This window comes from Micrasema longulum, unplaced genomic scaffold, assembly GCF_059751315.1.
Source record: "Micrasema longulum isolate JH-2025_06_02 unplaced genomic scaffold, ASM5975131v1 h1tg000861l, whole genome shotgun sequence".
In the NCBI taxonomy this organism is placed as follows: domain Eukaryota; kingdom Metazoa; phylum Arthropoda; class Insecta; order Trichoptera; family Brachycentridae; genus Micrasema; species Micrasema longulum.
In genome coordinates, this window is record NW_028278053.1 from 76,010 (window position 1) to 92,048 (window position 16,039).

At 32.8% G+C, this 16,039-nt stretch overlaps 1 protein-coding gene across 1 annotated transcript; it reads left to right on the forward strand.

Moving 5' to 3' along the window:
- Nucleotides 1-11,110: 11,110 nt before the first annotated feature.
- Nucleotides 11,111-14,485, forward strand: LOC148278555 (uncharacterized). The gene has a single exon (XM_088231208.1). It carries the CDS (start codon nucleotides 11,111-11,113, stop codon nucleotides 12,191-12,193), a length of 1,083 nt encoding a protein of 360 aa, XP_088087334.1. The 3' UTR covers nucleotides 12,194-14,485.
- Nucleotides 14,486-16,039: the final 1,554 nt, after the last annotated feature.

Sequence of the window (16,039 nt, forward strand, 5' to 3'; positions counted from 1 at the left end):
AAAAGTTTTAATATCTCAAAAATGTATTCCCTGTATCTGGAATCAAACAAAGAACCGGTAAAAGAAAATATTTACAGAAATATTTCATTTAGCATTTCACCATCCCAAAAAGATGCCTGCGAAGCTTGTTGTGAGTCCAAGGCTCAAAAAAATCCAAGTGTTGATCAAAAAAGTAAATATGAGGAACACATAAAAAGGAAAGATATAGGCAACGCGGAAAGAGAAAACGATAGGCAATCAAATGACTCAACTGCGGTTGTAACATTTGATTTAGAAAATATTTTTTCTCTTCCAGAAGCCAATATTTCATGCTTTTTTTACTCAAGCAAATTAACGGTTTGCAATTTTACAGCGCACTGTAATATAACCAAATCGGCAACAAATTCAACTTGGGATGAAACGAAAAACAGAAGAGGCGGAGATGACCTCGCCAGTGCATTAGTACGATGTCTCAAACGTTCGTAAATGATTTACCTAACACGGTAACAAAGTAATCCTATGGTCCGATTCATGCGTCCCGCAAAATAAAAATTCACATATGAGTATCGCAATAATAAAATTCTTGCAATCGTCAGAGTCAAAACAGATAACTGAAATAATTCAAAAAATTTCCAAACCTGGGCACGGTAATGTGCAAGAAGTCGACGCGGTTCACATTTTCATTGAGCGAAACCTGCGACATTAAGAAATATATACCCCACTATCATCATTAGGAGGAGAAAAATTTAATCAAACATCCGCATGTAGAGTTATACCTCAAAAGTAAGGGTGAGTCGAGGTTGAGGTGAGGCCGGTCCTCACCTCAACCTCGACTCACCAAGAAATACGAGTACAAAAAAGAAAAAAATCTACAGGAAGAATGAGCGATGTTTTGAAGAAACTACGATTGCTCGTTTTAAGTTCTTTCGTTCGTTATAAGTGTTTCGAAGCGATAAACAGTGATGAGCAGAGGGCTAAAATAACTACCGCTCACAAGGTGGAAGTGTATCCACATTTGCTCTTCCGCAAAATGATGCTCTACGGAAAAAATGGCTTCGTCGGATTCCTATGAATTTATCTGGAATAAAAAATCCGTATATTTGCAACGAGCATTTAGACGAATCCAAAATCATACGAAGCGATAGGTGCACAGTACGTGGGGAAGTTATAGATGTGGCTCGCAAAATTCCCAAGCTTCCCGAGCGAACCGCTCCTACGATATTTCTAAATGCTTCCAAGTATCTGTCTACTGCCCCCCGAGTGTCCAGGAGACTCGCCGATGTGGAGGCATCCCGGATGGAGGCTGCTCTCAAAAAGAGCCTCGAAGATTTTAAGAAGCACAGTGCAGCGAAGACTATAAAATCTTTGGATGATGTAGAACTAATATTTTCCTCCAGAAAGATGTTAAATGAAATGAAACCAGAATGGGTTTTGACGGAGACAGTGTTACACAAAGTTTTATGTTTAATGGATTCAAATGATACGCCTTGTGTTTTGGGGACTATTAAAGTGATGAGTAATTTGCAAGTACATTTATATTTAGATAATAAGTTAGTAAGTGTCGACATCCAAGAAACATTAATTTAATTCTAAATATAGACGATTTGAGTAAATTGATAAATTTTATAGAGTCCTCTGTCAATAACTATGCCATCACCGCTGTGGATTTAATGATGTCCTAATTATGTTGCAAAGACTTCCCGGATGCATATCTGGGAATTAGGTTCATTATAGAACAAATAAACTATGCCACTACCCTTAAAAATCTCCGCCGGTACAGTGGGAACACTTTCATATTTGCAGCAAGTATTTGTGTACATTCTTCGGCCATGTATCGCATGTTATCAATAGTAAATATTTGTGCATTCCACACCCTAGAAATGTTAAGAAATTGATTGCAAAACTTTGTTTATTTGATCACGATGTAAAGGGTAGTATAGAATATTTAAAAACAAAAAAGCAATTTTTAAAAAAGAAGAACTTCTTGTAAATTTACAATTAGATGAAATTTATATAAGTCCGCAACTTAATTTTAAAGGGGGTAATTTATATGGAAGCAGTAATACTGATCCATCAAAAATTGCCAAAACTGCACAAGTATTTATGATATCGAGCATTTTGTCAAAATACAAAGATGTCGTTAGTATAGTGCCAGTAAATAATTTGACAGCCGAACAACTAAAGTCGATGATATTAAACGTTATAAAGGAGGTTGAAGATACTGATTTTCAAATAATATCTATAATTTCTGATAATGCCATAAATAGGAAAGCATTTGAATTGTTCCCCCGAATAAAATATTACTCCCCAGTGTAGCTCACCCGATAGATAACAGTAGAACAATTTTGTTTATTTTTTATCCTGTTCATATAATCCAGTGCGTTCGTAACAATTTGATATGTAAGAAGGGTGGTAATTGAAGGGTGGTAATGAAATTTCCTGATATCGATGATTTCAACAGAACGTTGGAAGCTCAATTTCAACATTTGCGTTTAGTCTACGAACTAGAGAAAAAGCCACTTGTTAGATTTGGACACATGTTATCATTCAAAGCACTGTGTCCTAGTAGTATTCAAAAACAAAATGTGTCATTGGCATTAAAGGTTTTTGATGAAAAAACCATTGCAGGGTTTAAGTGTGTTGCACCTAAAAATTCTGAAACCTTTTTAGACTCTGAGGGTACATTAACTTTTTAAAATATATTTTGTGGATGGTGGAAAATTATCAAAGTACGTAGCGCATTCGAAGGAAAGCGCTTTAACGAAGATAGTTGTGATAATATAAACTTCTCACTAAACATGCCCGGATGGTTAAATAATTGGAAGGTTATAATTCCTGTTAGTAATTCTTTAAGTGCGCAAACATTTCAATCTCTTATCACCACTTTAGATTAATTCCTATTATTAATTCCATACATGTTCTCTACTACTACTACTACTACTACCATCACGCCATTTCACCGTAGGGGTAGGCAGAGAGAATGGACCGCCACACACGTCTATCCTGGCATACAGTCCTACCCTCTTCCACATTCATACATCTTGTCATACACGCCCTTCGGTTCTGTCTGCTTTTGACATGACCAGACTTAAGATTTTGGTTTATCTGATCATGCCACGTCTTCCTTGGTCGTCCTCGTCTCACGTTGCCGTTCATTTTCGCCATATATACTTGTTTTACCATTCTTTCGTCGTCCATTCGTTCTACGTGACCAAACCATCTCAGAGACTCAGAAGCCGTCAAAGATGGTGTATGTATTGTCCTCGTGCGATGAAGGCGCCGTCATAAATTCTACAACTGGCAAACCTGATGTAATTATGTTCTACAACCAGACTAAAGGCGGCGTCGATACATTTGATCAGATGTGCTCTTCAATGTCTTGTTCTAGAAAAACAAACAGATGGCCAATGACAATGTTTTATGGCATTTTGAACATGGCTTTCGTCAACTCGTACATAATTTACACTCATAATGTTTTATTGAAAGGAGAAAAACCATTGAACCGTAGGGAATATATGAAAAAATTAAGCACTGAACTATCTACACCTTGGATGAGATCCAGACTAGAAATCCCTACTTTATCAAAACGATTGCGAGAAAATATTGAGAACATCCTGCCACAAAATGATATAGAGGTTTCTGAAGGCGCTGAAGAGGAATCTCCGCCTAAAGTTCGACGTTATTGTGGCTTGTGTACCACAAAAAAGAAAAGAATGTCTAAGATGACGTGCATGAAATGTAAAAATACAGTGTGTGGAGAGCACAAAAATGTTGTTTGTAACAATTGTATCTAAACATTTTTTTTCTATGTATTTCATGATTTTTGAGTCTGATTATCTATTAATTAATTAGTTTGTAAGATAAAATACTATAAATGTTACCTATTTTTTTTTTATTACCCAAATACAGAAGACTGCTGATTTTTGTTACTTTTTGTGAAGGGTTTTTAATATCCTTCACATTTTTCTTAAAATAAAAAATAATAATAAACATTTGTGTTTTATTTACTTATTAATAATATAACAATTCATTAAGGTAATAAAAAATATAAAATTATTTTAATTTATTGAATAAATAGGTTTTAAATATTGTGCGCCTCTCAGGCGCTAGTTTATCTTTTCAGTAACATAAAGTAAGGTTATCTCTCTAGGGTTAAGTTGACATTGGATGTCAATGGAATACTGTTACCTCATAAAATGCATTTGTTGCCTCGGGGAACAAATGTGCCTCTCGACGGGTTATTAGGGACAGATTTTCTAAAAAGGAACAATGTAAAACTAGATTACTCAGAAAATAAATTATGGATCGGTAATAATGCGATACCGTTATATTTTCTATCAGAAAGGATTGAAGGGAGTGATAGTTCATTCATAGTACAGGCACGTACTGAAACGGTTATCGAGGTTAATGTATTAAATCATGAAATACAAGAAGGAATCATTCCAGATATAGAAATTGCCGATGGAGTTTATTTAAGTAAGAGTATTTGTCGAGTTAATGGTAATGCAAAAGTGTTTGCTACTATTCTAAACACGACTGAAAATCCAATTTTAATAAAGAAATGTGATAGTGTATTGGAAAAGTTTGATGAACAAGAGTCATCAAGAATAAACAATATGTGTTTATCGAAAAAATTAAATAAAAGTATCAAGAAAAAGATACGTAAAGTGCTCAAGGTAAATGTAGCATCACAGGAATCGATAACAAGAATTAATAAATTAAAAGAAAATGTAAGAAGCGAACATTTAAATTCGGAAGAAAAAGAATCTTTACTGTCTATATGTAGTGAATATAATGATATTTTTCATCTGGAAGGAGATGAATTGACGAATACTAGTTCCATTAATCATAGGATAAATATAGGAGATCATTCACCGATCTTTACAAAATCTTAAAGGTACCCTGAAGTACATAAAGCAGAAGTTAATGAACAAATTCAGAAAATGCTAGGGCAAGGGATAATAAAACCTTCGACATCTCCTTGGTCTTCTCCACTGTGGGTTGTGCCAAAAAAGAAAGATGCATCGGGTAAACAAAAATGTTAAATAGTGATAGATTACCGTAAGTTGAATAACGTAACAGTTGGAGATGCATACCCTCTTCCAAATATTTCGGATATCTTGGACCAGTTAGGTCACTGCAAATATTTTTCGACATTGGATCTCGCGTCTGGTTTCCATCAGATTCCAATGCATAAAGACTCTCCAAAAACAGCGTTTTCTACTTTTCAAGGACATTATGAGTACACACGTATGCCATTCGGTTTAAAAAACGCTCCAGCAACATTTCAACGATTAATGAACAATATATTAGCAAGTATTCAAGGTATAAAGTGTTTCGTATATCTAGATGATATAGTAATATATGCTGATAATTTAGAAACACATGGGAAAAAAATGACAGAAATATTTGAATTGCTTAGAATTCATAACTTAAAGTTACAGCCAGATAAATGCGAGTTTTTGCGACGTGAAGTAGCATACCTCGGACATGTGATATCAGAAAATGGCGTAAAACCAGACCCAATGAAAGTAGATGTTATAAATAAATATCCAGTTCCAAAATCAACAAAAGATATTCAATCGTTCCTAGGATTAGTTGGTTATTATAGACGTTTTATTGAAGGATTTAGTAATATGACAAAACCGTTAACAAGTTTATTGAAAAAAGATCAATTATTTTCATGGGATAAACCACAACAAGAAGCATTTGATAAATTACGCAAACTATTGACGAGTGATAGTATTTTGCAATACCCAGATTTTAGTCAACCGTTTAACTTAACAGTGCAGTTTTAAGCCAAGGACCGATAAGTAAAGATTTACCTATTGCATTTGCATCTAGAACTCTTAACAAAGCTGAAACGAATTACTCAACGACGGAACGGGAGTTACTTGCTATAATATTTGCTGTAAAACATTTCAGACCTTACCTGTATGGAAGAACTTTTAAAATAATAACAGACCATAAACCTCTCATTTGGCTTTTTAATATAAAAGATCCAGGATCTCGTTTAGTTCGATGGAAATTGAAATTAGAAGAATATCAGTACGAAATAGCATACAAACCAGGAAAGTTGAACTCCAACGCAGATAGCTTATCTAGAATAATACTTCAAGTAAATAATTTAGTTAAAGATACATATGATGACTTTATCAAATTCCAAAATTCGAACTTAGAATCAAATATTTACAATTTCGAACAGATAAATGAACATTTGACAAATCGTAAAGACAATATTGGTTATTGCATATCAGCCGATTTAGAAGTCAACAACGGAATATCAGCGGAAATAAACAATTTGATAAACAATTATGACGAATTAAAGTTAACAGATAAAAATATTGGTAATATTTTATTTAGTAAAAATAATAAATTTGGAATTTATCATATAATATCAAAACAAAATTTTTGGGACAAAACAGGATATAAGGAAATATTTTTATCTTTGCGGAATCTTAAAGACAAGTTAGAAGAAGACGGAATTTGTTCTATATCATTACCAAAGATAGGATGTAATAACGATAATCTAAAATGGGAAAAAATTCAGCGAATCATTCAATTCGTGTTTAGAAATTGTGAAATAAAAATAACAATATGTCTTGGACGAATAATTATTCCAGAACCAGAAAAAATAGAAGAAATTCTTAAAGAAAATCATGATAATCCAACAGCAGGACATTCAGGTTTTCATCGTACCTATAATAGGATAAAAACAAAATTCAGATGGAATGGAATGAAAAAAGATATAAAAAACTACATCAAACATTGTGAGTCTTGTCAAAAGAATAAAACGTCTAGAAAAAGAAATATACAACCCATGGAAATCACAAGTACATCTAATAATAAGAAGGCATTCGAAAGAATTGCATTAGATATTGTAGGGCCTCTAACTTTAACAGAAAACGGGAACAAATATATACTAACTCTTCAAGATGATTTGACGAAATTCTCACAAGCATACGCTATTCCAAATCATGAGTCAGTAACGATCGCGAATAGATTAGTTAATCGATTTATTTGTAAATTTGGCACGCCTTCTACTATTCTAACGGACCAAGGTGCAGATTTTACATCAAATCTGATTAAAGATGTTTCAAAACTGTTTAAAATTAAGAAAATTCAAACAACTGCCTACAGACCTCAATCCAATGGAGCATTAGAACGGTCGCATGCAACCTTAGGCGATTATTTAAGACATTACATATCTTCGACACAATCTGATTGGGATGAATGGATAGATATGGCTATGTTTTCGTATAACACCACACCACACACCTCAACTAAATAAAGTCCTCACGAATTAATATTTGGTATTAAACCAGAACTACCCTCTGCTATAACGCAAGAACCAGAATTCAAATATACTATTATATTGATGATTTAAAATTTAAATTAAATAAAACCCAAGAAAATTTGTTAGATATTGTCGCGTCCCGCGACAAAAATAATTATACCTATAAGATAATCAGAACCGTTATAGTTTAAAAGTAAAATTGAATATAGAAAACAAATCAATCGCGTAAATAAACGCTTTACCCGACAGCGGTCAACAGACATTCCGCGGCGGTCACGTGATACCTCCCACCACACTAGTTTTTTTGAATACAGGCCCGTAGCACTCGCCGCTGGCGAGCCGGCCAGTTGCAATCTGGTTCGCGAGCAGTGTCCACGCCGCGCTAGGCCAGTTTTCCCTCGCAAATAACTATGGGAGTTTTGGTATAATTCCCTATGCACCATGTTGAGCTGTGCCCAAAAAAAACTTGTATTCTAATTAAACCAGCTTCCGGTAAGTCTTCAACAACTTTCGAATATATAAATCAACTTGTTTCGCTTATACAAATTTGTAATTTTTCATTATTGTCCACAGATCGGATACGTATGATCATTTTAAGCTAGAATCCATTATGACGGCTGTTTAGCCTTATACACCACGTAACAACTAACAAATCTCCATTTAGTAAGTACAGTATACAGCACGGAACTGTTGTTTTTTTTTTAACTTACTTTCTCGAGCCGTTTGTAATGAAATACATTTTTTTGTAGTATGGAGAGTCAGGTTACCCCGGAATCTCGCCCTTGAACCTGAGTTGTCGACATTTTCTTTGATTCATCCTGCAGAGGCGTGACTCAGCAGTTTTTCTCCTCAATGGCAAATCGACACAGGACGCCATTTCTAGGATCCTTCGTAATCGCTGGTGTTCCTAGTACTTCCTTCTCAAGTAAAATAATATAGAATGGTTCGAATCTCTCAGAGGATTATGTGGGTACCTCGCGTGCATCTCTTCATAAAGGTTGGTGGAAATATACTTCGAAAATTAGTGACTCCTAATGTAATACTACAGTGAACTAATGGATACGCAGGATTATTCAAATCTTTATCCTCATTACGGGGAACCGCTGCCCAAATTATTTTCGGTTCTAGGACACTTAGAAGTAATCACATTGTAGGTTAATTTCGAATCCTTTTAATAATGGGCTATTTTCAATTTTAATTCTTACTAGGAGAGATCTCTGCTCCAATTATTATTAATCCTGTTTACTATAATTAAGTTCCTCATAAATAATTGTTGAACATCTTGAGAAACATATATGTCCGTTGTCTGTAAAATTATATTTTACTGATTTGTAATAAATAAACTTGAAATGAACCACTTTATTCTGTCTTTTCCCACCGTTGTTCACAACCAAGCAAGAGATTCAGTATTTTATTAGAATTTTGCAATAATACCTAATGGAAAGTAACTAAGGACCCATGTTATCCTTCAAGGAACCTTGAGATCAAAAAGAACAAGTTCTACCTGAGACTATTAGCCGCAAGGTAAGATTTAATATTAAAAAAGAGTATGACAATATGTTAGTTTTGCTGATGACACCGTTCGATTATTCAAAGATAAGACATGGAAGGAAACATATGAAAAATCCGAAAGATATCTGAATATAGTAAAGGCATGGCTAGATACTAATTACTTAACTCTTAATAAATCTAAAACTAACTTCATTCCATTTCAAATCAGTTCTAGAACCTATTCACAAAATGCTTATTTTAACATCAAACTACATAATAATAATTGTCTTCAAAGTGCTCATTGTAATTGCCCAATACTGGATAGGACAGACAATGTCAAATACTTAGGAGTTATTATTGATATAAATTTAAAGTGGAAACAGCAGATTGAAAATGTTACTAATAAACTTAAGAAATTAACGTATTTATTCAAAACGATTCGAAATATAATTAATGTACAGGAACTTTTAAAGATTTATTTTGCATTGTGCCAATCAATTTTGGAGTACGGTATAAATCGGTTGGGGTGGTGCGAGTGACACAGTTTTAAATAGTGTATTGGTTGCACAAAAATCCATCATTAAAATAATACTCAGAGTCCCGATACAGACATCTACTGAAGAAATATTCCATAAATCACAACTTATGACACCAAAACAATTATACGCTAAAACAATACTCACTTATAGATTCAAACACTACTCTTACTCAAATGAAAGACATAACCCCCACAATACATCACATATAAATAATATAATCACTAGATCCTCAACACATAAACAACTTAAACAAATACAAACTAATACCACTTTCAGACAAAGGGATTTTGAGTATTATTCAATTAAAATCTATAACCTACTTCCACTATCTATTAAAGCAATTAGTAATGAGAAAATGTTTAAAAAGGCTATAAAAAAAATGATAGTGGAGCTAGGTAGAAGTAAAATGGATTGTCTCATTCGCCCATACCAATGCTGAATCAACTGCTCCACAACTGTATGGCTTATGTTAGGTTTTTGTTGTTTTCATTGTGTGTTTTGTAATATAAATAATATAGATGTATATAAATACCTTGTTTTTAAAACTGTCTGAATATTTGTTAATTATGTTTGTTTTTTAAGTGAGTCTTCTTTGTTTATTCTCAAATGTAATAAAAAAAAACTAAATTGTTAAGTGTCCTCGGCACGGGAAACCCCAGTGAGGTCACATTATTTTTATTATTAATTTATAGTTTGTAAGCGAAAAATATGAATAAATAAATATAAAGAAAAAATCTAAAGACTTATTTGATAAAAGAGTAATAAATAACGAATCTTATAATGAAGGTGACATGGTATATTTAAAAAACGAAAATCTAAAACCAAGAACATGTAAAAAACTTACTAATACTTTCAACGGACCTTATAAAATTGTTGAAATAAACTCACCTGTAAATTGTACTTTACAAATAAAGAATAAAAAAATAAAGGTTCATATAAATAGAATAAAAAGAGCTTTTGTTGTAGGCTGATCTTTTCGACAACCGCTACCACTAGAATTAACAAGACAAGCTGGACTGAAATTACATCTTCATCTGGATTATATTATAATCATATTAATAGTATAAATTTTATAGAAAGTAAATGGAAATTAGTAACGTATTTAGATTTAGGAAATTATTATAAAAAGATTGAATTAATAGATAGAGTTTTTCATAATACTGAAACAATATGTACAAATGGAATTTATAAAAAAAATATCTTGAATATATTGAAACCAATTGTTAATAATTTGCAAGATAAACAAAAAACAATAAAAGAATTAGTTGGTCATTATGAACCAAAAAGAACACGTAGAGCATGGTTAAATATAATTGGACAAACATTTAAAACCTTGTTTGGTACAATGGATGAAGATGATGCATAGTACTACGATGAATCTATCAAACACGTTCATAAAGATGAAAAAGAATTATACAATACTTTAAAGCAACAAACTCAAATAGTCAAATCTGCAATTCTAAATTTTAATAATACTATGACTAATTTAAATATAAATGAAGACATTTTTAATAAAAACTTTGAAAAATTAAAAGTATATGCAGAAGATGTAAACAAACATGTATTTGATATAGAAATTAAACAAAATATTGAAGAACATTTAGGACTCTTAGTTTTAATGTCCACTGAATTAGAAAATGAATTCTCATCAATTATAAATGCAATCCTATTTGCTAAAAATAATATCTTACATCCCTTTGTAATTACACCTAGACAATATTTAGAGGAATTAATTAAATCTGTTCCATATATTCCAAATGGTATGTCTTATTCAATGCCATTGAGTTTAGAGTACGTTGATAAAATGTTAGAAATTATAGATCTTTTCTTAGAAGTTTTTGCAATCATTAACAGAATTATATTTGTAGTAGATAATCCTCTATGTAGTTTTATAAAATTCAATATGTATGAATTAATATCACTTCCAATGAAGAGACCTGATAATTTTTATGTATTTATTTTACCATCTACTAAATACATAGCAATATCTGAAAGTAAAACCCAATATGTAATTATAGATAATTTAGATAAATGTAAGAAAACAATTCGAGATAATTTTATTTGTAAATCAAATAATCCATTTTACTCACTTCATAATAGACCTACATGTGAAACAGAATTATTGGTTGAAAAGAATTTTGTACCAAAAAATTGTAATGTAAGAATTTTGAATTATATAAATGAAGTTTGGCATAAGTTAAATGAAAACGAATGGATACTTGTTTTGCCAAAAGAAACATTACTTACCTCTAAATGTAATAAAACGGAACCTTTTGATTTAATGTTAAAAAATACTGGTATATTAAATGTCAATCCAAATTGCAAAATTTTTAGTAGTTCATCAATAATTAGCAACATACAAGATCTGAAGGTTGTTAAAGATGCCATATCATATTCTATGGTACCATCATTTAATATATTAGAAGACGATTGTTGTAAAATTAATAAGAGTAAATTGCATTTAAATATTCCGATAATTCACCACAAACTAAATAATTTAAATAATGATGATTTATTGATTGCCAGCCATAAATTAAGTGACATTTACGATGATTTAAATAAATATGATGCACCTCAAGAACATATTTTTAAGAGAATTGTAAAAAATAGTTATTTTTCTTATATTGTTATGAGTATTTTAAAATTGATCTCATTGTATTTAGGATATAAGTTATATAAATTTTTAAGAAATTATTTTGGAAACAATAGATCTAATGCATGTACACAAATTACTAATTGTATAACTTTTAACTATTGTAAGAAAAAGGAAAGAAATCAATTAAATATCGAAATGCAAGAACAAGGATTGGAAACAGCTTCCCCAATGATAGTAGAACCAAAACCGAGGCGGAGCACTAGGTTGCGGAGTGACGTAGATAAGATATGAGATAGTGTATCTCATCTTAAGGGGGAAGGTGTTATGGAACCATGAACCTAGATATGAGTTCGTATCAACTAGTAAAACTTTCCAATGCTGTCACATGATAAATTCTTAGAATATTGTCCAGATAAATACATCTTTATCTCAGTAGTATAATTCCATTCACCCTCGATAGTTATAATCAATGTTTACTTAAGCCCAGTCCAAAAGATGACACCCGCGGATCAATATAAATACTAGTTTGATGGTTCCCAGTCTCAGAACTAATTTAGACATTAAGACATTAACATCGTATATCTAAATTTATAACCTAAAGTTATTTCAATTAAATAAATCACAACTAAACAAACGTTTATTTTGTCTGACCCTTAACACTTCTTTCAAAATCTTTTTTTCTCCATGTACAAAATAGATTACCTCCTACCAGTACAAGTCCCAGGCAAGTTCCAGAATGATGATCTGGAAGCAAGATTCGGGTGTTGTAGGCAAATGAGTGGAGCTAATTACTGCATTAGCTACATTCAAGTCTTAGAGAAAGCGGAAGGAAACTTCGCTTTAAAAGCAGAAGGAAACTTCGCTTTAAAAGCAGCATTATATTAGTGTGTAATGGAAATAATATTCCACTAAAGATACTCCTTCCTGAAGTTACTGCATCCATGAATAATGTATTTGTGGATTTAACTATTTCTAATGATGTAGTAAATTCGGAATTTTATTTAGGTAATATTCCCGAGAATTTAATGCCAATTATTACATATATTGCCGGCTATAATGTGCCATGTAATTGACGATTGTCGTAAATTAAAATATAAAAAACAAAAAGAAAATTTTTATAACAATAAAACCGGTCCCGAAACATCTGAAAATAACTCGTTCGAGGAAGCTGCTACTGTTTCTCGGAGCGTCAATATCATAGAAGTAGTGATGAAATAAATAAATAAAATAAAAATAAATTTTATTCAAATTCATGTTATACTCATAAAAGTAGAATTTCAAAGGATTCCAACTGGAAACCTAGCCCTCTTAATCCTCGCATATGTGACTTTCCAAATTTGAATCATATTGACTCTGTCGAAAAAAAACGCTTTAATAGTGTGCCCTTGGGTAAAGATACGAGTTCAATGTTTTCCACAAACGTAAGTCACTCAACTTCCCATGTTACGGAGTCTGTTAAGCTTAGTATAATCGGATGACCTTATACTGAGTTGAATTTTCTGCTCGATACTGGAGCTGATATCTGTCTTATAAAAGCAGATTCTATTAAAAATGATCAATTAATTAACAAATCTAAAGTTATACAATTAAAGAGATTAGATATAGCTTGCAATCCAGTGACCACTCTTGGCACTCTCGCAGTTACGCTGAATTTTAATAAACGAGTATTTAATCACCCATTTCATATCATTCCCTCTAATACTAATGTACCACTCGATGGTCTAGTTGGAAATGATTTTCTCACTAAAGTAAAAGCTTAAGTTGATTTTGATACGAATCAGTTGAGATTTCAGGGAATTGACCCACCCCTTGAGTTCAAAATTAAGAGTGCACAAGCTCTTATAATTCCGCCTCGTTCAGAATCATTTATCAAAATCGATGTTTTAAATGCGCAAGAGCTTGTCGAAGGGCTCGTACCAGATGTTGATATTTTGGAGGGAGTTCACCTTCATCACTCGTAACCGTTTCGAAAGATTCTAAGGAGATAACTTCTATTGTAAACCTGACCGATAGGCCAGTTCAAATAAAGCGAATAGGACTGAACTGAATTCCAACAGATACCTATGACTTTTACGTCATTCGGAATTCTGATAAAATGGATTTGTCTAGGAATAAAAGACTAGATTCTCAAATTCGCACAGAGCATTTAAATAGAGAGCAAAAAGATTCAGTATCGAAAATATTGCATAAATTTAATAATTTATTTCATTTGGATGGAGATAAATTCTCATCCACCTCTTCTATTAAACATACCATACCTGTGACTTCTCCACGTCCTGTATTTACGAAAACATACAGATATCCCGAAGTACACAAGGAAGAAATAAATTCTCAGATAAATTAAATGTTATCTGACGGTATTATAGAACCTTCTAAATCCCCATAGTCAAGTCCAGTTTGGGTTGTACCCAAAAAATCTTCTAGAAAGAAAAAATGGCGAATCGTAATAGATTATAGAAAATTAAACGATATAACAATCGGTGATGCGTTCCCATTACCAACTATTACTGACATTCTCGACCAGTCAGGTAGTTCTCAGTACTTCAGTACCTTAGATCTTGCATCAGGTTTTCATTGAATCCCTATGGATTCTCAAAATATCGAGAAAACGGCATTTAGCACTCCTTTAGGACATTTCCAGTATACACGAATGCCAATGGGTCTAAAAAATAGTCCGGCGACATTTCAAAGATTAATGAATTATCTGGATTACAAGGTATGAAATTCTACGTGTACCAAGACGATATAGTCGTGCACGGATGTTCATTAGAAGACCATAACCATAAACTTGAAGAAGTTTTATTAAATCATAGATAATTTGAAATTACAGCCAGATAAATGTGAGTTTTTAAGAAGAGAAGTAGCGTATAGTATGTATAGAAGTAGGTCATATCAACTGACAACGGTGTTCAAGCAAACCCAGAAAAAATTAAGGCTATTACTAATTATCCAATACCTAAAACTCCCAGAGATATTAAGTCGTTTTTAGGATTGATAGGATACTATAGAAAGTTTATTGAAAAATTTCTAAAATAGCTCAACCATTAATAAGTCTCTTGAAAAAGGATATAAAATTTGTTTGAACTGAAGACCAACAATAGGCCTTTGACGAATTAAAATTAGCTGTTTGTCTTGCATACGCCAGTATTTTTATTCCGGCGATGGTCGTCAGGTGGTACAAGACGTTCTCGACGAAGGAGATATTCGAGCTTGTCAGTGCGCCATTCATCAGATTAGAATGGAGAGCTACGATCAGGAATCAAGAGAAATTTTGCAACTTGAGTGTGAGGAAAGGGGAATTAATGTACTTACCATGGAAGGCAGCCAACAAAGAGTGGGGAACGATGGAGTGGTTACAGCAATTGATGAAGCCGATGAAAGTCTCGATAGACAAGGGAATCAAATACAACTTTACGCCTCAACCTCTGATGATGTTGGAAGAGGGGGAAGAAATAAGAGGGAGAGTAGACTGGGAAAAAATAAAAGTGCTTCTATCTATAATGAAAAGCTCATCTTGCTCTTGGTTGAAAAACGGGCTTTTAACGAAGGAAGCGCATATACGATTCTATCGAGACAAGCTGAGGGAATCTCCTTCCTCTTCGAACCAAGATCCGGAGAAAAGCTCAAGACAGCCATCCACATCGCAGGAATTTCGGTATTTCAAGAACAAAGGATAAAAAGATTGGAACGAGCAAAGCAGTACGATCTTTTGAAATATCCAGACGCTGATAAAGCAGACAACATTGCAGAACTAGAAGAAACATTCATTAACTTTTTAACTCTCAACTGTTGTTCAACAAAAATTCCACTACATTAATGTTTTAATGTAGTGGAATTTTTGACTAACACGTATATGCACTATGCACAAAATTTAAATAAAAAGAATAACTTGTTTTTCATCGGGCCACCTTCCACGGGAAAGACTATGATAATGGAAACACTGGTAGCGTTACACTTTAACTTCACAAGACTGACAGGTCTAAATTCATCTTCAACATTTAACTTCGCTTCGTTACTTCACACCAACGCCTGTTTCATGGACGAGTGCAAACTAACGGAGAATCAGTTTGAACAGTGGAAACTCTTAGCTGGGGGATCACCGATGGCGACAGACGTTAAATACAAGGAAAAACATAA